The sequence below is a fragment of the Trachurus trachurus genome (genome assembly GCF_905171665.1).
Source record: "Trachurus trachurus genome assembly, chromosome: 4".
In the NCBI taxonomy this organism is placed as follows: domain Eukaryota; kingdom Metazoa; phylum Chordata; class Actinopteri; order Carangiformes; family Carangidae; genus Trachurus; species Trachurus trachurus.
Genome location: NC_139898.1, coordinates 15,407,588 through 15,432,131, shown reverse-complemented (window position 1 = coordinate 15,432,131; position 24,544 = coordinate 15,407,588). Strand labels below are relative to the sequence as shown.

At 44.3% G+C, this 24,544-nt stretch overlaps 1 protein-coding gene across 1 annotated transcript; it reads right to left on the bottom strand.

The window, feature by feature from the left end:
* Positions 1-3,471: 3,471 nt before the first annotated feature.
* shdb (Src homology 2 domain containing transforming protein D, b) lies at positions 3,472-23,210 on the bottom strand (the record flags this gene model as incomplete). Its single annotated transcript, XM_083970819.1, has 7 exons — positions 3,472-3,658; positions 6,488-6,607; positions 9,077-9,251; positions 10,031-10,108; positions 17,856-18,077; positions 20,820-20,970; positions 22,878-23,210. The coding sequence occupies 7 exons, from the start codon at positions 23,208-23,210 to the stop codon at positions 3,472-3,474; spliced, it is 1,266 nt and encodes a 421-aa protein (XP_083826945.1).
* Positions 23,211-24,544: the final 1,334 nt, after the last annotated feature.

Below are 24,544 nucleotides of genomic sequence, written 5' to 3'. Positions count from 1 at the left end.
GTGGCGATTTACAAGAAACATCTGCAAGTCCTGTTATGCATCAAGTGTTAAACAGTTCAGTGCCCTCAATGTGCATCTCAAAAGCACAACAGCTAATCTGAGTCATCAGGACTGTGTGGGTGTGGTGTGAATTCATGTGATTGATAGCTGGGTTTGCAAAATCATCATTTGACTCAAATGTTGAAGAACTCTGATTGGAAATAGGTTTTGAAAGCTTTTAAAGGCCAACATGTGTGAATGTTGTACTATATAGCATGTTTGGAGGAAAATATCAAAGGGCCACTCCACTCCACTTGACAAACAGGAGAAGGAGGTCAGGTGCTACTGATAACACTAAGGATGGCTCCGCTCTGTGCGACCCAGTGAGCCAATACACTGAACTGGAGAAGCTAAATGGAACTCAGCCGCCCCATCATTCATATCTGTGATTTTTTAATTTATTAATGCCAATTGTCTTCTATCCAATGTACACCTTCGCTGACATTTTCTTTATATCATGACTGCCCAGCCATGTGTGTGTGTGTGTGTGTGTGTGTGTGTGTGTGTGTGTGTGTGTGTGTGTGTGTGCGTGTGTGTGTGTGTGCATGTGCTTTCCTAACATGTTCTTTGGCTTTGTGGCGATCACAGGTGTTCATTCCTGTGAGCCTGTCTGATGGATTAACAGCTGCCGTCACCGTGTTATCGTCGACACCCCCCTGATATGATATTACACACAATGTGATTCTGAAACGACAGCTGCACGCACGCACACACACAAATCCTTGTACACCTATCTTTGTGGGGACCTAATATTAACAAAAAGCATTCTCAAGCCCCTTAGTCCTCACAAAACTGTTCGACCCCACATGGATAGTATGACAGGCCGAGTAGACACACATTCGAGCACATGGGCACATGCAATTGTACACACCAAAAAATGATGGTGCCATTTGTTTCAACCTACGCAAATGTGCTCATAAAAATTTAGTGTTATAACAAGCATCCTTTAGTTGTATAAGAAAGTAGTCGCACTACAAACTCTCCTAAGCTGAGACACAAGGTAAGAGCCAGACAAGAGCCAGAGAAATGTGAGCGTGATATTTGTTTGATTTTTACATGCTGCATTGCCACTGTCGTTATTATTCATATCCCTCCCCAGGGAACTTTGTTTGAAAAATGGGACTATGGCAGCCCCCCTCCCGCCCCCCCTTCCATGTCATCATGCCTCTCTCTTACACTCACAAACACCCACTTGCGCACACATACACACACTTGTTCGGAGCCTTGTTGGGGAAGTACAGCCAGGCGGCGGTTCCCCCCCTCCTCCTCCCTCCTGCCCCCCACCCCCCCCATATCCCTCATCTCCCTCCATCCCTTTTTTTTCTTTTCCTTCACTTTTTTTCCCCCCTCTTCCTTCGCTCTTCCCCCCCAATAGAGAGTGATCCAGCTCGTCTCCTTTCTCCGTCACGCGGGTAATCAGCCTCTGCTTTTTCATTTGGCTCAGTAATGAAAGCAATCCCAGTGCTTTTCACTGCTGCGCAGCCCAAATAATGAGGGCTGCCTCACCCCTCCTCAGCCACACCTCACCCCCAGTCCTCACTCTCTCCCTCCCAACCCTGCTGTTAATGGATGGGGGAGAGCAAATGTGTGTGTGTGTGTGTGTCTGTGTTTGAGCATGTGAAGCACGCAATCATGCCAAGTCTTTTTTGCCTCTTTTTCTTCCGTCTGAGCTGCAAATGAGTCTATTGTATGAAATTTGATCAGCAATGCTTGTAATCAGAATATTTTTGGGGTGTTTTCTTCAAGCATAGAATATTTTTTCCATCTACATTAGTGGTTACTGCATATGACCCCACAATGCCAATCTATTTGTGAGCACTCAGGTTCTGTGGTTATGAGCTGAGAGCAGTTCAACAGTTATTGTCCCTCCTCCAATTTATTTTCATTCATTTTTTGAGGCTGAGAGAGGTAAAAATCAATCAAATCAAAATTTCATCTCCAAACTGCTTGTGGGGGTCCTGGCCCTCAGGTTAGGAACCACTGATCTACATGATAATCAACACATGTATTGAACGCTCTAGAGGAACATTTGTTTTGAGTACAGATGAGATGAGAAAACAGCAGGCAAATTATGCACCCTGCCATCAACACAAAATAGCCACAGCAGTAATAATGCTGCACAGACAATACAGGATTTGGATTAAAAAATAATGATTTCAACTTTTTTTTTTCTTCCCCATTTTTCCCCATCTCCAATGCTCATATGTGTTTGGTAAAAATTGGCTTTAATCTAAAATGTGTTTTTTGCCACGTAACCCTGGAACCAGACAGCAGACATGAAAACCCATTCCAGATGGCAAGTATGTAACTCAAATACACACTCACCAACCAGAATGTAAGGACTTGGCCAGGAGAAATATCCGTGATGAAGCATGTAGGAAGTGTGAGAACATGGCCAACGTTCACAGACTTTAACAGTTTGTCTGAGAGCGTCCAGCATCAGATGCAGCCTGCAGCTCAGGCTCCAAACTATCAAGGAAAAGACAGACTATAGGTGGGTTGCTTTTTTCTTTAAAAAAAAAGAACAAACAAATCCAACATTGTCTACCAAATGCAATGTAGGCAACCAACGTGAGACACAGGTTAGCAAGGTCCAATACAACAGCAAGTACCAATACAACACAGCTTCTCTGTTACTTACAATGAACAATCAACAAGTAACATGGAGATGTGTCAAGCAAGTCCTCAACATACAGCAGCATGACAGCACGGGACAGAGCAGATGAGAATGAACAGGTGTGGCTTTGTGTAGAAAAGCATCTGAAATATCACTGTTGCTGGTAAAAACCTTTTATCATTAAAAATAGCTGTTTTTTTTGTTTGTTTGTTTTTGAACATATACAAAAGGGCTGTCTGAGCCCTATACAGTACAATTCAATTTCTTGATTCTGGTATAAACATGAAAAATAAGCAAAATATAACGTGCAAGGTTTTCACCTGACAACAGCAATATTGACCAGTGTTGATGAGGTGTTATTTTGTGGAACAGCAGTAATATAATCTCAGTCCTCTGCAGGTCTTGGTTAGGAACAGACAGACTTCCTCCCATCTCCACTTTAGCTAAGTTACTCTGCACTTCTTTCAGCCGTGAGAGAGGAATAAGGAAAGAGAAAATTTCAGATGCCCTGATGTTACCCCCCCTTGATTCAGCGAGGAGATGTTAGAGAGAGAGAGAGAGAGAGAGAGAGAGTTACAGCAAGTGTGGCCTTAAGTTCAGGTATTGCATTTCATGTGAATCGATCTCTCCGGATGTTAGAGACACTTGGCACAGGTACAACAGCAGTGGTGTGAGAGGGCATTATCCCCATGGTGTGTTGAGTCATCAGAAGTAGTCCAGTCCAACAAGAAGAGAACACCGGCCCCTCCGCTGGGAAGATCCCGTCAAACATTCAAGTTTTAAGTGTCCGAGCAGCATGAAAGGGCCCGAGTCAGTCAGAGCGTCTGCACCAGCACAGGGAACAGCAGGGACAGGTGCTCAGCACCTCGGATGGGGAGTTTGTGTGTGGTGTAGAAGTTTATCACCTCTGGGATGGTGTCGAAGGGGAGGCTGTTCTGTCCCAGCACGTACTTGCCGTCTTTACACTGAGTGAACTTCATGTGCATGAAACCCTGGCAGCTCCTGGGAAGAAGGGGGAAAAACAAGAAGGACGTATTGTGAATGGAAGAAGAAAATAGACAAAGGCCAATGAAAGTGATCCAATATGAAAGGGAGAAAGAAATGTATTGGGGAAAAAAAGGACGATGACATGAAATGTGGGGCATATAAAACGTCATGCATCACGCAGCCTTCCACATATTTTGTCACATAATGACACGGTGGAAATGACAGCCTGGATTTATGTTCACTTCTTCTTGCTGAGCTTTGAGGACACAATCCTAACCAAGATTTAACACCATGTCACAAATTAGGAAGGGAAGGACATTTTGATGGATGAACGCGTGGTATAATCGTACATGATGGGAAAGACAAAGCCAGAGTGAGTGAGAAAGAGGAAAGGCACTGGACTGTGAAAGTGGCGAGAAAACCACACGAGTGCCTCCCCTTTAAAATCCAGGCAGCTATGACAGGACTTCCCCTTTAAGAGCCAGACAGTCATGATGTACGTCTAATTATAGAATCAGAGGGAAAGACAAGGGCTGAAACCGGTCACCATAACTGTCATTGTTCTAGTAAACCAAATTAAATTTTGAAGAGCCGTGAAACCAAAAACACTCTCTGTGGCTACAAACAGCTAAACAACAGGCAGGTCACCATCATCCCACTTGAGCCCAGACTCATGATCACATCAGAGCTCAGAGTTGACAGTGTGCTTTCATCCACTCCTGTTTGTTTATGGGGACACTTTGTATCTCACGCTGCATTAGAACCTACCAGTGCTGCTTCATAAATATTAATGTTGGTTTAAATGTTGCAGGTCTGTCTGTTTCCGTGCTGAGTCTCTTCATTTTGTCTCCATTTAACAACTTTTGTCATTCCTGCCATTGTTCGCATTTCAGTGCTATCTTAAGGTGTGGCTAGGAATGATATTGGCATAAGGACAAAGACATTCAGATGCTGCAATGTTCCACAGAACTGAAATTGTTTGGTCCTCCCCCAAAGGGTGTGCTGACATTATCCCAGTGTGTCTGATCTGACCCAATCTAAAAACTAGTCACAACACGTCGATAGAGACTGGGGGAAAACACTTGTTTTCTACCACTTGGACCTTATTTTCAGAGTTCTGGCTATCTTTTCTATCAGTGCTGATAACAATAGGGTAGAAAACACAATGAGTTGGTGTTTATCAAGCGATAAAACAGATTATCTAAACCACTGTGCTTTAAGGTAAAACCCAAAGGATTAAAGTGTCCACCACCTCTAACCTTGCTGAAAGGCTTTTCATCATGATGGCTGGACAATAATGTGTGGTGCAAAAAAAAAGAAGCACACCCTAGAATCTGCACACTCTACTCTATTTACCTAGACTGGCTTTCACTGATCCTCAGGGATCCAACACAATAGGAAGCCTCGAATGCAAAACATCTGCATCTGCATGTGGACCACAAAAATGGAGGACGACACTTATGTATGAGACTAAATAACGGGAAACATTGAGACATGAAGGCATTTTCATTCTCGATAGATAATGGTGCTATGAGAAATGTAAGGTGGATTTGGGGTTAAAATCAAAGGTGAGCTCATCAGTCACAATGGCAATAATGCTATTGCACTGAAAACTGTACAACTGTGAAAAGTAAGGGCGACCAATGTAGGTCAAAGACTTGAAACTGTGATAGGGGTGGTGGGTGTGTTTGAGTATGACTTTACCCTTTGGCTTTGTGTTACTTTTTTTTACATTAACATTATTACATGGTTACATTTAACTAACCAGAAGCTGTGTTCGAAATCAGACAGATCAACTGTTGGTATTTATTTTCCCTATTGACCTATTGTCCCTGATTTTAGTTATTTACTTTGTAAATACAACATTATTACTGATAGGAATTGAGAAAATAAAAGGTTAGCTCATTTTGCTCAGATTGGAAACCTAGGCTTACTCCTTTTAGAGCATGACATAATATATTGTACCATGTTTTAGACTGTGGAGGTCTACTTCAGTGAAGGTCAGTTTCTCTTTCTAAACAAGCAAAATAATGCAAGGTTGATAGATTTTATAGTTTCATAGAAAGACATTATTGTCTCCCACCCTCACATGCACCAGCTGGGGAACCAGTGCTACTGGTGACCTTGTTGCTTGAGCAAATGTGCGTGTGTGTGCATGCGTGTGTGTGTCAAACCCACTCTACTCATGTAAATGAGTAATGCATGAGCTTGTTTATATGTCAGCACAACACAGTGACACTCTGTGCCTACCCCCTCCCCACACTCTTTCCCTCTTCTCTCCCTAATTCCCTTCTTGTGTGGCCCACAGAAGGTAATTCATATTCATTAGTGATTATGGGGAGGATGATGTGTGCAGTGAAGTGTGCTCTACCTGCCTGATTACCACTTAGAGGGCCCAATGGGGCCAAGGGGGAAGGCCACAGAGAGGGGCCAAGGATGGGGTGAGCACAGAGTGATGATGGGAGAGCAGTGTGAGGCTGGGACGATGGATCATGGTCGTAATTACAAGGGAGAGATTTGACCAGATAAGCAGTATTGTGCCCTGCAAATGAGTATCGGGAAAGGAATCAGCATGGCAGTGATCTTAAGTGGGGGGGAGGGAGGGAGAGAGACAGGAGCAAGAGACAGATGGAGAGGTGTGGGAGACTGCGATATGAGATTGGTAGCTCAGGTGGCTTCACAGACACTTCACACACACTCTTCAGTTGCACAGCAGAAAATATGAGAAGTGTTCAATTACATTGTGCACTGAATATCGGAAGTGTTCAGGTCTCTCACCGATTGATGTGGCACATCATTGCGCACATGTGTGTTTGTGTGTGTGTATGTGTGTCCAAGTCTTACCGTAGAGACAGGGAGTAGTCGGAGCGATTGGTCTGACTGTTCCTCACAAGGTAGCTACACTCTTTACACAGCGTTAGCAGCGACTCTGCCTCAGAGCGAGACAGTGATCCGTGGTACCACCTGCCACACATACACACATACAACAAGATATGTTAAAAGTGGTGACATGCAGTTTGATTCCAGCATATTTTAACATCTTTTACTGCTGGTTGATGACATGTTGTTTGTTTATAAATATAAATACATCTCAAGATTCACCCTCGACAGTGTAATGGTTATCAAACAGAAAAATGAGTAGAACTCCTCTGCTTTCAAAGCAGTAAATTCCATCATGGTGGAGTCTGGTATGACATTTGTGTTGGTACACACTGCTGTCGGTCATGCATACTTTAAATGCCACTGTCTTGAACTTTAGACTTGAGCATGCGCTTTAATGAGACATAGCAGCATTCTAGCAGATACTGTATATGAAGTTGCAGTATGGCACAGCAGTGCTTTGAGCTGACACTTGATATTAGCATGCTAATGTGCTCAAGGTTACAATGCTACAATCTAGGTATTTGGCCATCACTAAACAAAACACATCTCTGCCCACACCAGTACATCTTCCCCAGAATGAGGGAATAAATTAGCTCCATAAAATACTTCTTTATAAAAGAAAAATAGATATTTATATAACTGTAGCCTACACCTTATCTATAGTAGCTATACAACATGAAGACAGGGAGCACGGTAAGACGGGAATTACTCTGGTAAAGTAATTCAATTATTGATTACTTCTTTTAAAAGTAATCATTACTGTTCTCTGATTACTTTATTTCAAAAAGCAAATTCATTATGTTAATGACATTTACACGTTACATTATTAGTTACTCCATTCCCTCAAAAAAAACAAAAAACAAAAAACAAAAAAACAGAACAACCTCTAGCAGGACAGCAGAGCCAACACTGTATAGCCCAGGACAGGTGCTCAACTGTGGGTGAGAGCAGTGGAGAGACTGGCTGGAGCATAAAGTGGCTGTAGCGCATTAGGACCCCGGAGGTCAGGCGGGGCTGGCCGATGGTGTATATCCCAGGATGAGTGCTATAGTGTGGGTGAGAGCAGGGGGGCGGGGTGGGCCAACACTATGTATTCAAGGGCGCGTGTTTAAGTGTGGGTAAGAGGAGCAGAGAGACTGCCAATGGTAACGTAAATTGACCTGGCCTTGTAACTATGATCTAATTACTATTTCAAAAGTTATAACACATCAAATTACTCCGTTAGTAAAAAAAATAATCAAATTACAGTTATGCGTTACTGCTCAACACTGTTGGCCATAAAGCAGAGGATTAAAAATTCTATAATTATTTCAACAACATGGATGTTTGAATCAAATTTGATTGCAGCCTGTTCTATAGTTGTAGAGACATTTCAGTGAAACTACAAATGTAACCTCATGTTGATGCTAAAGGACGAACCAGCAGATCATCACGGCCTGTAAATGAACTTATTTCTTCTGTCACAATCATTAGATATTCTTGGACATGACATAGCCAGTAGCTAGCGTGCTGGATGCTACAGGTTGACAGCAATTCTGTTTCTCTGTTTACAACAGTAGGAAACCACAACACACAAAACAGCCCTTTAGAGATCATCAAGGAGTAATGGAGCAAAATAATCAACTACTATCCTCATGTGAATTTGTGCACATGTATGAGTACAATACTGTTTCTTGTGTGTGTGTGTTGTGTGTGTGCATGTGTGCTTAAGGTCATATGCACAGATTTCATTAGTAAAACAGCCATTTAATGCACAGAAGCATCACATAAATTACACCAATGATGTCTGAAACTACAAGACCAAAGTAAATGTGTGTTTTTAATGCTCTGACTTAATTAGTTCCCATTCTAACCTTTCGCAGTTGTGTAAGCTCTGGTGAGCGCTGCTTAGTCAAAAGACATAAGTGTTTTGCTTTAATTTCTCCACACCATCAGAGCGGTGCATTAAAATAGATTTTGGCTTTATTTGTGGACTGGCCAAACCCATTGTCCGACAAATATTCAAAATCACTATCAGAATAGTGTATGCATGAATAAATGCATGTACATAACATCTGAGCTGAGACATTTACAACCTACAGAGATTAATAGTGCATGCTAATTGCATTTACACGCACAAATTATTGTATAACTCTGTTTGGTTTGATGCACATAAACATCATAATTCAGAATAATGCCCTTCACAAGGTGCCTGGCTTAATCGCACATTTCAATGATATGTGGACATCTTTTTCATTACTCTGCTTGGATTACACCATGTGCACATATTCATCTTGCAAAGCATCGTGGGCAGATTTTGACGTTGGTTAGTGTCAACTATGTTACCTCTATTAATACAGCTATTTTTCTTCTAAGACAGTGCCATTTCTTTATCCTCTGTTATATTTAAGGTAATTAAATTAATGGCAACAGGGGCACTCAATCATTAACCATCTAAGCATGTAAGCCTCTTAATCTGATTAAACCTAAGAGTGTGGCCTACACTCTGTTACATAGCCAATGATCTAGTATGTGTATGTAGCTGTGTTTAACAGAGGATTTCACACATACACCTGCTTCTCCAGAGGCAGCGTAGGGTCCACTCTCTCCCCCACCAACGAAAGGCCTTCCTGCGGCATTCGAAACTTCATCCCCCCACCTGCCAGCGGGCTGGACCTGGGCCCGGGAGGACGCAAGCGCTCTGTGGGCGACGAGGAGCAGTCCCACTCTGCGCCGTCAAACTGCACTGTTGGCAGACAGGGACAGAAAAAGTGAGTCACAGTATTTACACAGTGATGTGATCAAAAGGGATTAAACCTCAAAGCCAGACTTGGGTAAACACATCAAACATCCGGCTATTGGGAAACCACGCATGCAGCAGAAGGACCTCTCTTGCACTAGAGGACACCAGGTCTGGGACTGGCAGACTGCAGAATCATCAGCATCATCACAATTACCATCATCAACACATTTATGAGTCTCCAATGACAGATAGAGACAGGAAGTTGGCGTCTTCTTTGCCGGGCTCCGTCGTGTGCATCTTCCAGTAGTCTAGATATTGATGATATGAACTCCATTCTGAGGCAAATTACACACACACAGGCTGAAGTGTTATTTACCACTTTTGTGTCTGGTTTTTGTGAAATCCAATCTACAGTACTTGTAATTGAGCATTAAGTGTGCTGCAGCTCTACAGAGCTCACTGATATGAACAAGGCAGACATTCCAATTTACAGGGAGCTATTCGTGGTTGATGCAAGGAGTGGGGGGGTGGGAGGGGGGTTTGTAATAATAAGCTTCAAACTCAAAACCATAATGACTGCAACAGGCATGGATAGATGCAGGTGGCTCAGATGAAGGTCGCTGGGAGATCAGGGAGGAGGTAGAGACAGATGTAGGACAACGGCTTGGGTCAGGGAGGTCAGCATGACTGCATATGTTTGCGTTTGGGTTGATAATAGATGGCAAGGCAGGAGGTAGGTGGGGGGGGTGGGGGGATTGGTGGTGTTCGGGGTGAGAGGTCACCTTGCTCTCTGACGGGGGGCTCCTCCTCCAGCTGACCCACGGGGGCAGGCCAGGGCAACTCCGACAACTCCCTCATTTCTAATAGAGGAGGGGGAGAAGCGGAAGGGAGGCGAGAGAAAAAGGAGTGAGAAAACAGCAGATGGGGGTTTGAACAAAGTTAACCAAAGTGAAGATATGTGAGAGCAGCAGCGATGATACAGAAGTGAGACTGAAATCAGGTGCAAGATTTTTAATATGAGGTGGAGAGCGTATGTGAGAATTGTGATGTGAAAGAGGTGAAAGACAGGGAAGCCTAGCGTGTGTGTGCTTATGACAGGGATGTGGTGTTATGAAAATGTGGTTTGGTCTACTTCCTGTGTGAAGAGAAGCAACATACTCTACCTCCTGCCTCCTTGCTTCATCACACTTGTGGAAGGACATAATCTTGGTGGCTCAGACTCTATATTTACAGTAATTTATTGTGTGAGATGAGATGGAAGAAAGCAAAGAAGATCAGACAGACAGGAGGAGTTCAGAAGCTGCATTACAGTACTTAAAGTGATCCGAACTGATCCACTGTGGGGAATTATCTCTTGGCAGTAAATGCAGTGGAAATGTAATGTGACTTTGTGTGCAATGCCACCCTCAGCACAGTGTGACAGCGGAACTGAGGAGCGTGGGGGCAGAATAATGCTCCTTCACTGTCCTACCTACAACAGGAGAGCAGCAGAAGGTGCACTGTGAGAAAGAACTGAAAATAGCTCATTATCTACCATGGAAGGCAACCATCTACTGTAACAGTCATCATGGTAGCCTTACACACACACACACATACGCACTGACACACGTACATTATGCGATTTGCCAGTTTCACACCATACATTCAGCTCCTGCTCACAGCAAAAACGGATTACAAAACAAATAAAAGGAAAAGAGGGGTGACGTCTTAATGAGCCGACAAATCCAAAGACCCCCCAGGCCTGCGACATCAAAGGCCATTTGAATTGGCGTTTGGAGAGAGACCCAGGCTGTACATACATGCCTCGCTCCCTCCCTGGTTAATTATTGAGCAGGCAGACACACTCCGCCACTTTCTCTGGCTCTCCATGAATTATTGATGCATGGCGCAGTACAATGGCCCCATCTGGAGCAGGCCGCACCTCCGCTGAAGCCAGGATTAAAGAGTGGCCGGGCATCCCTCAATCGAGGACATGCACGCAAACACACAGGTCCACAATCACACACACACACATACACATACATGTACACACACACCTGACACTTAGAAACACCACCACTGCCACACTCTGCTGCCTGTCCGCTCTCCCCCACATCACATTCACACCTCTAATTCTCAAGTAAAACTGAAAGAGACGCATGGAGAGAAGGAGGGGTGTAAATGAGCAGCACACAAAAACAAGTGAAGGGTGACAAGAATGGAGAGAGACAGAGCGGAAACAGCCAAGATAATTTATTAGAGATCAGAAATGTGCTCAGGCATATGAGCAAGCGATAAGCTCAGGTAGTGGCGTATTGTAGACTTAGGAGAAAATTCCATTAAGACTCTGGTGGAAGCTCCCTCTGAACAAGTTATATTGTCTGGTACTCTTCAGTATAATACAAAGAGTGTGAGATGATTTGAGTTGTTTCCGCTGTTTAAAGGAAACTGTCGATGAACTGTGTGCCTGAACATATGCTTTGAGGAACACACTGTTTCATCCAATCCATTTTCTTGATTGACTCAGACTAAGTGAAATGGACCAGGTCATTTGACTACAGGAGTTTCAAACCCTGGTCTTTTACGTAGATACAGTCTTGTCAAAGCAAGTGCCAGACCCCAGTCTCTTCCCAAATAAACTGTGAATCGGCTCCTAATTAGACAGAAAGTTGGTGTGAAGTTGTACTGATAATTATGGTGCGATTTAATTCACAGACCTCACTCATTAACGTTGTGGATTATTCTGCATATCTGAGAATATGGGAGAGCTGCATCAACACGTCATTCTTACATAGGTTTACATAAAATCACATATTTCCTCTGATTGGAGAGGAGCCTTTCCTAAATGTGCAGACTCTACACAGCTAACCAGGAATATTATGTTTCCATCACACCGACATACACACAGAAACCTCATCTGAGTTCCTCGCTGTGATAACAAAAGGTTGAATGCCAAGCTTACGCGCACACAGACACACTATCACACCATGTCACTCATTGACTAACAGGGAACATCTGGCTTCCATTCTCGTCTAACAGGAACCTGTGGATCTGCCATACATAGAAGGCTTTTAGTGCTCTGCTTTGTTCATTTGCTGAAACAAGACAATGAGACACACTAAATGGTGTGCGAATAAAGGCCCTGGCCACATCTGCGCTGTTTGTGACTTGTACTTAAAGTCTACTACACTGTATACATTATATGCTGCGTGTGAAAACAATAGAGTGTGTTTCTTAATCCGTTCTCTCTCCCACATTTTCCCAAGGGATGAAACAGGTGACAGCAATTCAGTCATTTGTGGTCTCACGTGCCTGGTGCCTCAACTACCTGTTAACAATTACCAGAAATTATCTAAGGGGGAGGGAGTGACCACACTTAGTTTTTCTTTCTGTGTTGCAGAGCACTCATTGCCTCAGGTGATGGATAACTGACTTTTCGAGCACACCAGCTGTTTTCTGTGTCCGCGTAATAAAGGAGGAGCCGACAAAGACAATAGAGCAGCTTCATTAAGTCCATTAATGAAGACATCTGTTTTTCAAACAGCCCCTGCATCACGTCTTTTCTCTTCCCACAAAGACCTTCTGCTGGGCAAAAATGGCCCCCATAAGGACAGACAATTAACACCTTACGCCATTATGCCAGTGTGGGGGAAAATCTTCCTCTTTCATCAAAGATCCACAACTGTGCATCCATTCTCCAGAAATTCATTACACTTACTCCCCTATGGCTTCAAACTGCCCTCCCTGTCTTTCTCTCTGTATTGAACATACCTCTTTCTTCATCTCTCCCTTTTTACCCATCATCTCTAAGTGGGGCATTATCTCTCTTTCCATATCCCCCTGCACCTCTCCCCTATTGCCCTACTCTACTTCTCTCTCCCCATCTCGGCGAGACGGAATCACGAAGGCAATGCCTTTTCATTAATGTCAGTAAAGGTTCACGCTGAAGGAGAAAGAAAATCAGTGAAGAGAGGGGGCAAGAGAGAGGAAGTGTGACAAAAAGGAGGCAGGAGTGAAAGAGAGAGAGGGCAAGATAAGAGTCTCCTTCCACTGTGCCGGTAAATTGATGAAGAGACTGGTCAGATGCCCCCAGGGTCTGCTTAGAGCAACAGAGAGCAGAATCGCACCAGAAATGGAAATCACATTTGTGTTTTTTTCCTTTTTTCTTGCTTGTGCGATTGTCTGCATGTTCACACACACACACACACACACACACACACACACACACACACACACACACACACACACACACACACACAAACCTACATTTGTAGCCTCCTAGAGGGACATGCACATGCTCAGAATAGCCCTGGAAACCTTGTCCTGTCCTGTCAGTGCACATTTCCAGACACAGCACAAACGTACACCGACCATCTGTCTTTGTAAGCTTTGCTAAACTGCACTTTTACTTCGGTATTCATTAACACTTTAAAGCACCCTTCAGCATCTTGCAAACAGTGCTAGTTCGTCAAGAGTGAATAAAGCAATTAAACGGTCTTGATAACTTTTCATTATGTTCTAAAATCGAAGGCAACTAGACTTCTTTTGATGACTGTTAAAGCAGAAGTAAGCGATCCGGTCGTTTTGGCTAACTTCCTGTCAGCAGATGGAGTTAGCAGTCCCCACCTTCGTCCCTACGTCACCACATTCACGCACATCCCTTGGCTGCACACACAGAGAGGACCGCCCCTTTATGCTGTTCTCTCTCCTCATTGGATAAAGGTTGTAGGATACAAGGAAAGTTTTCTCCTCGACTTACAGCAGAGCAGAGTGACTGACAGACCCCTGTTTTGGACCAAACACTCTATATACAGTAAGTGATTGCTGTTGGAAGATAGAACTATTTAAGACTTATATTAACACAAACATTCCGCTTACTTCTGCTTTAAAATGTATCTTCAATTTTGGCAGATAATCTCTGTAATTATAATTACTGAATAAATAGTTCTTGTTTGCTGTTCTCACACACACACACACACACACACACACACACACACACACACACACACACACACACACACACACACACACACACACACACACACACACACACACACACACACACACACACACACACACACACACACACACACACACGCTAACGGCTCTATAAGGCTAATAAGGCAAGGCGGCTCTTTGGGCTAAATGCTAATGTCAATGACAGGTTTAACAGGTTTAATATTTAGCATATCAGTTAAGCATATTGGCTTAACTGATATGGCTGTAAGCTATGAAGGTATGTGGTCATAAAGCAAAGCATTGGACAAACTACAAGACTGACCTGATAATACACTACATGCAAAGATAGTGAATATATTATATGATACATTTATTTGGTGCAAAGAGTTAACCTGGCCTAAGTATTCACCCCCCTTTTGTTTATAGGGCACACGTGTATAGTGAGGAGCTTCTCTCTATAGTCCCCCATCTTTTCCTGTTGCCTAATGAGCAGCTGGATGGAAATAAGTGGAGGATAAGTGCTTTGCTCACTGGCACCATGATAGTAATTGCTAGATGCGGCAATGTTATTCATTCACCTTCCCCTTCCAGATTTCCAGCTGATTTGAGTTTCTCTCATAATGTGTCCACTCCTGCAGTGTTCAGCCATCATCTGGCTCAAATGAGATGGCTCAAAGCTCCTTTGGTGGACTATAAAACTTAAAAAAAATAAAATAAAATAAAACACCTGAAACACCCATTCATCTGTTCATTAGGTGTGGCCATCAGAGAGGTAATGAGATGGTGCCTTTCATTAGCTCACTAATTGGTGCTGAATGGCTGCAGGGCCAATCTCTCACTGCTGGACTGTCTATTGACTTCCAGGAATTAATGAATGCTGTAATTTGAGCTGGACGGTGGTGACTGGTGACAGCTTTCGAACGTTGTAATTAAAACCCACCAGCCTGAGAGAGGCCTGTCACGTCCGACCCCTCAGGCACCCTCACACAGCTGGACGAAGAGGACCCACTGTCCATATCCAATGGAAAATAATAAAAACGCTTCAAATGCGCCCTTATTTTTCTGCCATTTGACAAAATAGCCACATGCAACATTCACCCGATTACATTTAAGCATGGATAATCTGTGAAAATCATAATCAGAGAGAGTCTGTTTAGCAGCGCTCGCTGCAATGCCCGCAAATCCGATACAATATACTCCAACAGTGCTCCATATCCCTCCCCACTCTGCAACATTCACACTCATTTGTGCCAACATGCACACAAAACCTTCTCACCCTTGAATTAGGAGCCTAGTGATAATCACAGCTGGAAAACCTGATCTGAGAATCCACATGTGTGTGTGTGTGTGCATACGGTGTCTGTGTGGAGGTGATGATGAGGGGCTGCTGGCAGATCGTGATGCCCCCCTTTGCCCCCCGCAGCGGGTTATCTGAGTGAGTGTGTCACATCCACAGGGAGGGAGGGCTGCGGGGACAGCCCTGTCACTGCTGCTGTGCTGGCGTGTGTATGTGTGAGAGAGTGTGCCTGTGTTAGCGGATGACTGATTGCTACCCGGCTACAATGGCCCTGACTCCCACTCCTCTCCGTTCTCCTCACCTCGCCACAGCCCCCGACCATTAATTCTCCTCGACGCCCCTCCCCTCTGAAGCACTGGGGCCTGCACAAACATCCATTGAGCTGCCACCAAACATACCATTGTTCCTCCACTGCTAGCTTTCTCTACAGACTCTCTATCCATTTTCCACCTCTCTGTCTCTCAAACCTCCTCATCTCTTTTTTTTTTCCACAGTCCATCTTTTCCATCTCTCTCTTTTTTAGCTCTGTCCTTGTCCTTCCCATCTCTCCCCTCCCTCTCATGTGGGCCGTGCCTAGCAACACTGAGAGGGTCTGGGAATATGGATTAAATGTGAGAATGGAAAATACTGTTTGTGTGTTTACACTTCAGTGCTTTGGTCTGCTCAGACAGACAGCACGCCAGCTCAGAGTGCTGACTCCAAATGGAAAAAACAAGGGGTCAGACAACTCAAGTCTCGCAAGCGTTTTCCTCCACTGCGCTCTCTAATGGTGCTGTAAGCGCTCCTCTGCAGGACTGCACACTGTATGTGGCACGGAGAGGAAAAGCTTGAAAACAACAGATGAAGCAGGAATGAGCATTTAGTAGGTGAAAGGTGATGCTGGCTTGTAAATTAACTAGTCTGCACATCCTTTTGAAACTTCACTCTCAAATAACCAATTTTGTCTCTTTGCTGCTCCTCTGATTAACGTGATTAGAGAACGAACATGGTGTGAACGGATTTGCCTGCATGTGTGTACGTGTGTATATTCAGACAATTGTGTGCTGCTGACCATGACTCTCTTATTAGCACTGGATCAGTCACGCACATGTAGGCATGTAATTAACTGAGAAGAAAGGAGGGGCACACAAGAGGGGAAGAGAGTAAGAGAGCGGGAATGGGAGTGCACATGAGGCAAGGTTGATTTATTATCCCATCACCTTGACCTTGGTGACTTGGAGATGCAGCTCAATTAAGCTGACTTGGCCTGGCATGCCATCCACTGATCCACTCCTAAATGACCTATCAGTCTGCCTCTGTTTCTCTGTACCTCTCTATATCTCTCCTACTTTCACTTCACTCACTCCCTCCAATTATATTCAATAGATGGAACTAAACAGGATGGGATATGACATGCACTGTCAGTGCAACTTTAAAAATGCACTATGGCTAGCTAACCAAACGTAACTAACTTAATGAGTGCTGTATCAATTAAAAATACTGCCTTGTCCAAGAAAATTAATGTTTTCTTCGGTGCTCTCCTCCACTGCAGATCTTCTTTATATGATGTCAACTGTATCTCCCTCACACCAAAACACACACAAGACATCTCTGTCACTTCTCATGACCATCTCAGAGCTTGTTGTGACCGTGGTTTTTTTTTCACATGTATGAGAGCGAGAAATCAATAGTCACCAGAAGGTGTTTAAGTAAAAGAGATGGAAAGACATGTGTCATTTGAGCTGAGAAGGTGAAGGTCACAGCAGCTTCCATTCCCTGCAAAGAAAGGCTTTGGAGCTGTAATGATGAGGGGGCAGGAACCACATTAAAGGTCAGGACAGTTAGATAAGTATTTCACAGTGGAAGTGGTATCAGCAGCAGGGCTCTCTGTGTGCTCCTGGATGGGTTTTATGACCTTTCAATTTTTTTTGAAGATTTTTTTCTCCAGTTTTAACCATTTCCACAAATTTCTATTAGGGTGATTACAATATATTCTGTGTAATACCTTATTGTTCATGTTTGCAACATAGAAGCTCCACAAAGTGATACAGATGTATTGTTTTCATCAAAGACAATAGACAGATTCCCAGTTTGCTGGCTTTAACCTAGATATTTGGTTGAAAGTGTTTTTCCTAAATGCGGCTTAGGATGCCAAAACTTTACTTTTGGCAAGCTCTGAGTATTGATTGAGCCCCCAGCAGCTTGAATTCAGAGGGGCCAACAACCTGAGGAGTTGTTAAGACAATGATGTCTCAAATGTTTTCAGAAATTCCACATCTATTGTACAGCCCGATTTGAGCTGAATGAAAATTTGTTGTTGGGCTTTGCCCAACTATGCTCCAATATTGTTTTTGTTAACTAAACTGCCAGAATACCATCATGTTTCTAGTTACCTGCAAAAGCTTTGGAGATGTTGTCCTTTTTCCACTCCCAGGGTTGGTCATACTCATCGGCCGGCCTCTCATCATCTTGCGGCAGCCTGCTGCTCTCTTTGCCTTCTTCCTGAGGTTCTCCATACATCAGGCCCAGGCGCTGACCTCGCTCATCTTCATAGGGGGTATCGTAGAGCTGTACCCCACCACGCATATGACCTCCTCCTGGGCCACGCTGCAGCTCTGTATGCAAAAAAAATATATTCAAACACAGATGCAAGGACATGTGTGCGGAGGTTCAGAGATTTGTCTCCTGTGTCGCCTTTAACCACTCCGCAAGAAAAACAGATTACATTACGAAACAGCAGCAATGAGGTTCGCCTCAAGACAACACTGATATTATTCCGTACTATAAAGTAAAACAGAAAGCCTGTTGAGCTCTGACATGACTAGAATTAGAGAAGTGAGACAAATTATGTTTGCACAGCTTGCCGTGGGCTCAGAATCTCATATGGGGGGGCTTAACGAGGCCTCGGGCTAGATGCTGAGTTGCAACACGGTTGAAAACCCACCCCCCTCCTCTTGTCCATCCTGAATCCCAGCAGCAATCTAGCCTAGCTCACAACATCATCCACGGCCCCTTGTTAACATTTTCATCACTTTCTCAGTGGGTTCCAACCTAGAAATGCTTCTCAGTACCTGCAGCTTTTATGTGGAGTCAAATATAGCCATGAGATAAAAGGCTTTAAGGTTATTGATGCAAGCTAGAGGATGAAATCTGATTTCAATAGGAGCCTCTGAGCCATAGCAGCATCAGCAACAGCAGCAATCAGCAATGGTGCTTTGTTGACCTCAAAAATGTGACCTTTAAAAACTAGGTGGTGTAGAAGGGGGGTAAAAAATCAGGGACAAACTAAGGAATGGGCATCTTTTGTGTCCACAGCCAACAGCCTTGCAATGGCTCACATGGGAAGGACTAAATGGAAGGATTCACTGGTGAAAAACAGAAAACTTTAACCTTCACACGACAAGACACCGCTATTGGGCGGCCCTGCAGTCACCATGGTAACCGAGTGGAGACCCTGGGGAAAGTCCCTGAGGTTATGAAGGAGAGGGTGGAGGGGAAATGGAGGGAGAGGAGGAGCAAGCTGGGGAAGGAGGGAGAGAGAGGAGGAGAGATGTGGCGGGGTGAGGAGCAGGAGGAGAAGGAAGAGGAAGGGGAAGCAGCGAAGAAGCAAGAGGGAGGAGGAGGAGGGCGACAGCACAGGAGGGAAGGACAAGGGAGGGTGGGCTCGGGTGAGGGGTGGATGTCTGTCATCGTTTGATGTAAAGTCATTGAGACAGAAGCGCAGCGGGGACGAATGCTGCTCTACCTGCGCTGGGAACCCGCAGTGTCAGTGGCAGCCCGGAGATGGAGAAGATGAAGGGGAAGAGATAAAAACAGGCATGGAGGAAATAAAATGAGAAATTCATAGGTAACATGATGGAGGAAAAAACACACGTGGGGGGCAGGGGGGAGGGGGCAATAGCAATTTGCCAGAAAGGTGACAAAGATACTGTAGAAGATTGAGAGGAGTGAAAACAGGGAGGGCTGGGCGCTGTTTAGGCATACAGATGTGAGTCAGACCTGGAAACTGAGACCTGCCTTCATCCTCATAAACAAGACTCAAGCATCATGACAGAGTTAAAACACAACAAACAGCTTGAGTGTAGACGTAAGGATAAAAGATGTTTTTTTTCCTGCCTAAAAGTACAGCCTATAAAAAGCACACAGGTGTCTTTTCAGGACAGTCTTTGTGAAAGATAATTACTATTCCGATCTCAATGTCTTTGACGCTCCGCTGTGTTTTTTAATGAGCAAAAGCAGACAGGGAGACAGACAGACAAAAGCAGGCAGACAGACAGCCCTGGAGTGACAGGCTCAATTCAAAGTCAATGAAAGAGCTGTGACAATGCTTTGCCAAACGCTCTGCCATCACCACCGGGAATCTAATCTCTCCAATGGCTCCATCCAGCTGCCGTGGAGGGTCCTCCGTTTGGGGAGAAGAAGAGGATGCTCCATTCAGTTAAACCTGAGATTATGGACTTCATTTGACCACCAAAAGGGATAGCACAAGTGACAACGGAGAATGAGCGGGACGTAGAATTTGCTCAAGAACAAATAAGAGGGACAGCCAGACTCCCCTCAGGGGCTGGGGAGAGCCCTCGAGATGATGAGAGATAGAGAAATGGACAAAAGAGGAGGGGGAGGCTTTTACACTAAATGACTGGGACAGACCAGGGAGAGCGCATGGGGAAGGGGCAGACAGAGATGTTATGGAAGGAGAGACAAATGGAAAACGATAGATGCGAGTTAGACGGTGTGGGAGAAAATAGAAAGGGGGCGGGAGGGTTTGAGACTGGATAGGCATCTCCAAAGGGTAGATTCATCTGAGATGAAGTGAAAGCACAGGGGAGCGGACAGTTACAGCACTCTATAGCCAAGCTGCCACCAACGATGAAGCAATTAAATGAGAAATACGGCGCAGTCCTGCATTTAACACCAGTGTCTTCAGGACAAAGAAGTGGAAAAGGTGAAAATAAATACAGATTATTCTGTAACGGAAAACATACTTTGGAACAGGGAAGACAAAGTCTAATAAAGAATGATAATGTCACTGATCATCTGAAATCAACTGACATTGCTGACAGATTACATGTGATGCCTGACTGATTTTTATGATGTGATCTGATTTAACCTTTGAGGATGTCAAATTAAACTCATATTATGAGGCCGGATCTGATTCATTTTTTATGTGGATGTATGGTTTTACTATGTGAAGATAACCATCAGAGATAGCTAAAAATGAGAAGCTGTAACGCAAGAAAGAAGCAGCAAAAGGAGGCGGGACAAAGAACAAAATTAGACAACCACACCTCCTTTGATAGTGACCTATGAAAACACTGTGCTACTGATAAGATACTGAGCAGTAAGAGTCCTCTGACCTGTTATGACTCTCTGGGCCTCATATGGCTCCATGTAGCCGTTGTTCTCACAGGGAACAGGCCCGTGATCTGGCTCCGGTCGGCGGTCCAGACGAGCATCGAACGGGTCAGAATAATCAGTGTCCCCAGCCAGGGGAGCAGAGGGCACCACCTAATGAATAAAACACACACACACATAGAAAACTTACTTTTACCACAGAGAATGAATTTGTTCCCTTAGCAAAACAATGCCCCTAGACTTTTTTCACTTGGTATAGAAATAAGAAATACTTTAAATATGTTTTTGTCTTGCAGGCAAATATGCAAAGACAGCTACAATCCCAATCATAGGCTGTAATGAATTTCATCCAGCATTTTCATTATCTGCGTTTTCTAAAAACACCCTCATTTGAATCAAACATTTGAATAAAAACATCCTGGGGCATGCATGTTTTCTGATAATTAGAGAAATTTGGTTGGGATATATAAATGCTGAATAGGAAGTGTTGCGCAGACAATAGCTCATCAACCCAAGACGGAGAGAGCAGCGCAGCACTTTTAACAAGCAATCAGGTCCTCAGTGAATGGCACGTTAAATACATGTTTGGTTACAGACAAAAATGCTTTTTGAGCATCTCCAAGACAGTAAAATTACACCATTAGTGAACAACATCACAATAACACACCAGAGCTGTGTAGAAGCTACACAACGTTCCCTCTTTACAGCCTTGAGCGAGGAACTATATGGACAACACAACACAAAACAGCAAGAAAGCGTCCTGTCTGTAAGGATGATCAATTCTTTTTTCTTTTTTTTTTGGAGGGGGGGGGTTGAGGGAGAGAGTACAGAGGGAGTTGGTTGGCCAGTCGGAAGCATTTGTTCTTTTATGCAAGCACAGGAGGAAAACAGTGGTCAGCTGGCACACTGACAGCTACAAAGGCAGCCATATGGTCTCTCTCTCTCTCCCTAACACACACACATGTATACAAATACACAAACACACACATGTGCACATTCCTACAAACACATAGACCCCTCGGCAAAGTGCTCTCGTCCTTTCACGCTCTCCCTCTGACAAAGAAAATCACTCCACCAAGGCTTGCTTCACAAATTCCTGCTCAACACGCACACTTTACAAAATTACATCCTAATCCCATGTTGGTTCTGTAACAGGTTATCTATCGATGCGCAGGAATCTGCAATGTTAATTAGCGTGCGGATGTTCCCACAGACCCTGGGAAATTAACGAGAGCAGGAGAAGAGTTGGGAAGAGGGGGGAAAGCTATTGACTTCAGTTAAGGCTATTACTTCAATTCACTTCAGGCCTTTTGCACTTGTAGCATTTTCCATGAGTGGAGTCATGGATTTAACTGCAGCAATGAAAACCCTGAAATATCCCTGAACTTACTCGGCATATGTGATCTGAATTAATGTGTGGATCATTTCCTTGTGAAACATTTGCCTCTGCTCCAGTCGCTCTCTCAACATCTGTTTGCCCTTTTTTCCCCCCCACTCACTGTAGCCGTGTATGTTTTCAGCAGCACAACACGCAGAGTACATAGTCAGGAAGGCACTGCAGTCCCGACGACACAAACAACACCGGAGCATAAATTATACCTCCCTGTGGCCCTTGACACGTCAGCATACAGCGCACTGTATATGGCCCCTGACGTGTTCATGCGGGGGTCTCTCTCAGCTTGCAAAACCAAACCCCATTTATTATTTATAGAAGGACATAAACCCAGGGGACTGTGACCCTCTCCTACTCAATGGTCCGCTCAAGCCATCAATAATTCTTTCTCCCATCTACAGTAGAGCAAATTTATGTGGCGCGTGGGATGTAATGTGATTTATGTAAACAATACATATTTGTGACACACATTACCAGTCACTTGCTTATGGAGTCTGATCAATAAAGCTGTCACTGTGATGGAAATGAGATGAGAGTGAAGAGGGCCGGTGTTTTTTTCTCCCCTTCCTTGCATCCCTCCTTCAAGATACTTAAAATCTAAATTCATCACCCCTCGCTTCTTTGCTCTGAACACCTGCAATGATAATGAAGAGGCTGAAGCTCTTACGGGCTCTTGTTGATCCTCTAAAGAGATGGCACTGAGGAGAATCTTGGTGCGCCCCAGCTCCTGAGAGTCCACTTTGATCAGTCTGTGCTTCGGAGACTTGGTATCCACATTGGACGACTTCATGGGGGAGCCATACACCGGCGTGGCAGGGTCAGAAGCTGCAGACTCGCACCTGGACCGGCTCTCAGAGTCCTCATAGGGATCTTCAAAGTCCAGGTCCCTCTGGAGTCGGTACGCTTTGAGGATCTCGCTCTCTGTGTAGTCTGGTGTGGGTGGCTGTGGAGGCACCTTCCTGCTGCCAAAGCTCAGGTAGTCTTTCAGCCACTTGGCCATAACAGCTCAGCTTCCAAACGTGCTGGTGTGTAGTGGAGAGAGGGAGGCTGCAAGAGGGCACACAGGGACAGAACAACAGGGTTACTGCCTGACCTGATTTCTGGCGATACTGTGTGAGCTGTGGCTAAGTGAGGGGTCCACTCTAGTTTGTGTCTGTGCTGGACAACTTTTTTTTATTTTTTTTTTTAAACTAGTGATGGCAGACCCACAATAGCTGTGCGTTTACATGCACTCAAGTGACATTAAACGGCACCAACAGCTGGGCTCTGCGCAGCCCTTTTGTTTTACGCAGGGAGCAATAACGTCTGGCATCTGGACTTTGCCCAAAGGCTGCAATTACATTTCACACCCCTGCAATAAAAGTCCGACGTTAACACGCTGATAAAAAAGGAAAGAGGAAAAACTGCAAGAGACATTAAAAAGTAATGTGGAATCAAAGAAATATAACATGTTTTAAATTCAATTCAATCGGACTTGCTTTGTTAACCAGCATATCATCCAATAAGTTCAGAATTAGTCAAATATAGACAGGCTGGTGACGTTAAATGCATTCTCTAATTTAATTTTCTTCTTCAACTTCTCGCCAAAAACAGTGGATTTAAAGCTCTGCGCTGCATGGCACACTCACTTACCAATTCTATTCAGTCCTTCAGCCACTTTGGATGCTTTATTCCGCGCTTCTTCATGTCGATGACGATAAAACGGCACAGAGAAGAGACAAAACCTTCCAAAACCTTGTGTTCTCCCACAAAAAAGAGGATCGCGCAGCAGCTTTTCTGGAACAAAAACAAGCGCACTGATATCCACCGGAGTTCCTCAACCCGCAGACGGCAAATGCGCGAGTGAAGAGAGTGACTGGAGCTCCGACAGAGTCAACCGAGCGATTAAAGGGGAGGTGCTTCATTCCCAGGGGAATATCATCCTATTCCCTTTTGCAGTCAGCCGACCGTTCATTCATTGAAATATCTGCACATCACATCTACTACTCCCTCAGTCGCTGCATGGGGAAAACAAACCGGGAGCAGAAACTGAGGGAGCAAAAAAAAAAAAAAAAAAAAAATCAGCTCTCACGAATGTGCTCCAAAGATGTGCATTATTTATTGTCATGAAATCACTCAGAGTTTTTATGTTGTAGCTCCAGTGAAGGCATTTTGTGTGTGTGTATTATGAAATTACAGTTTCCCCTAAAAGAGCATCAAACTGCAAAAAGCCTGAGAGTGGAACACAACAGTTTTCTGCTCCCCTCCCTCTCTCTGAGGGGATTTGGTGGAATAGGGAAATCCTGTCACCCTCCAGGCGACATGAACGGTGTAGTAAAGTTTAGATAAAGGTGG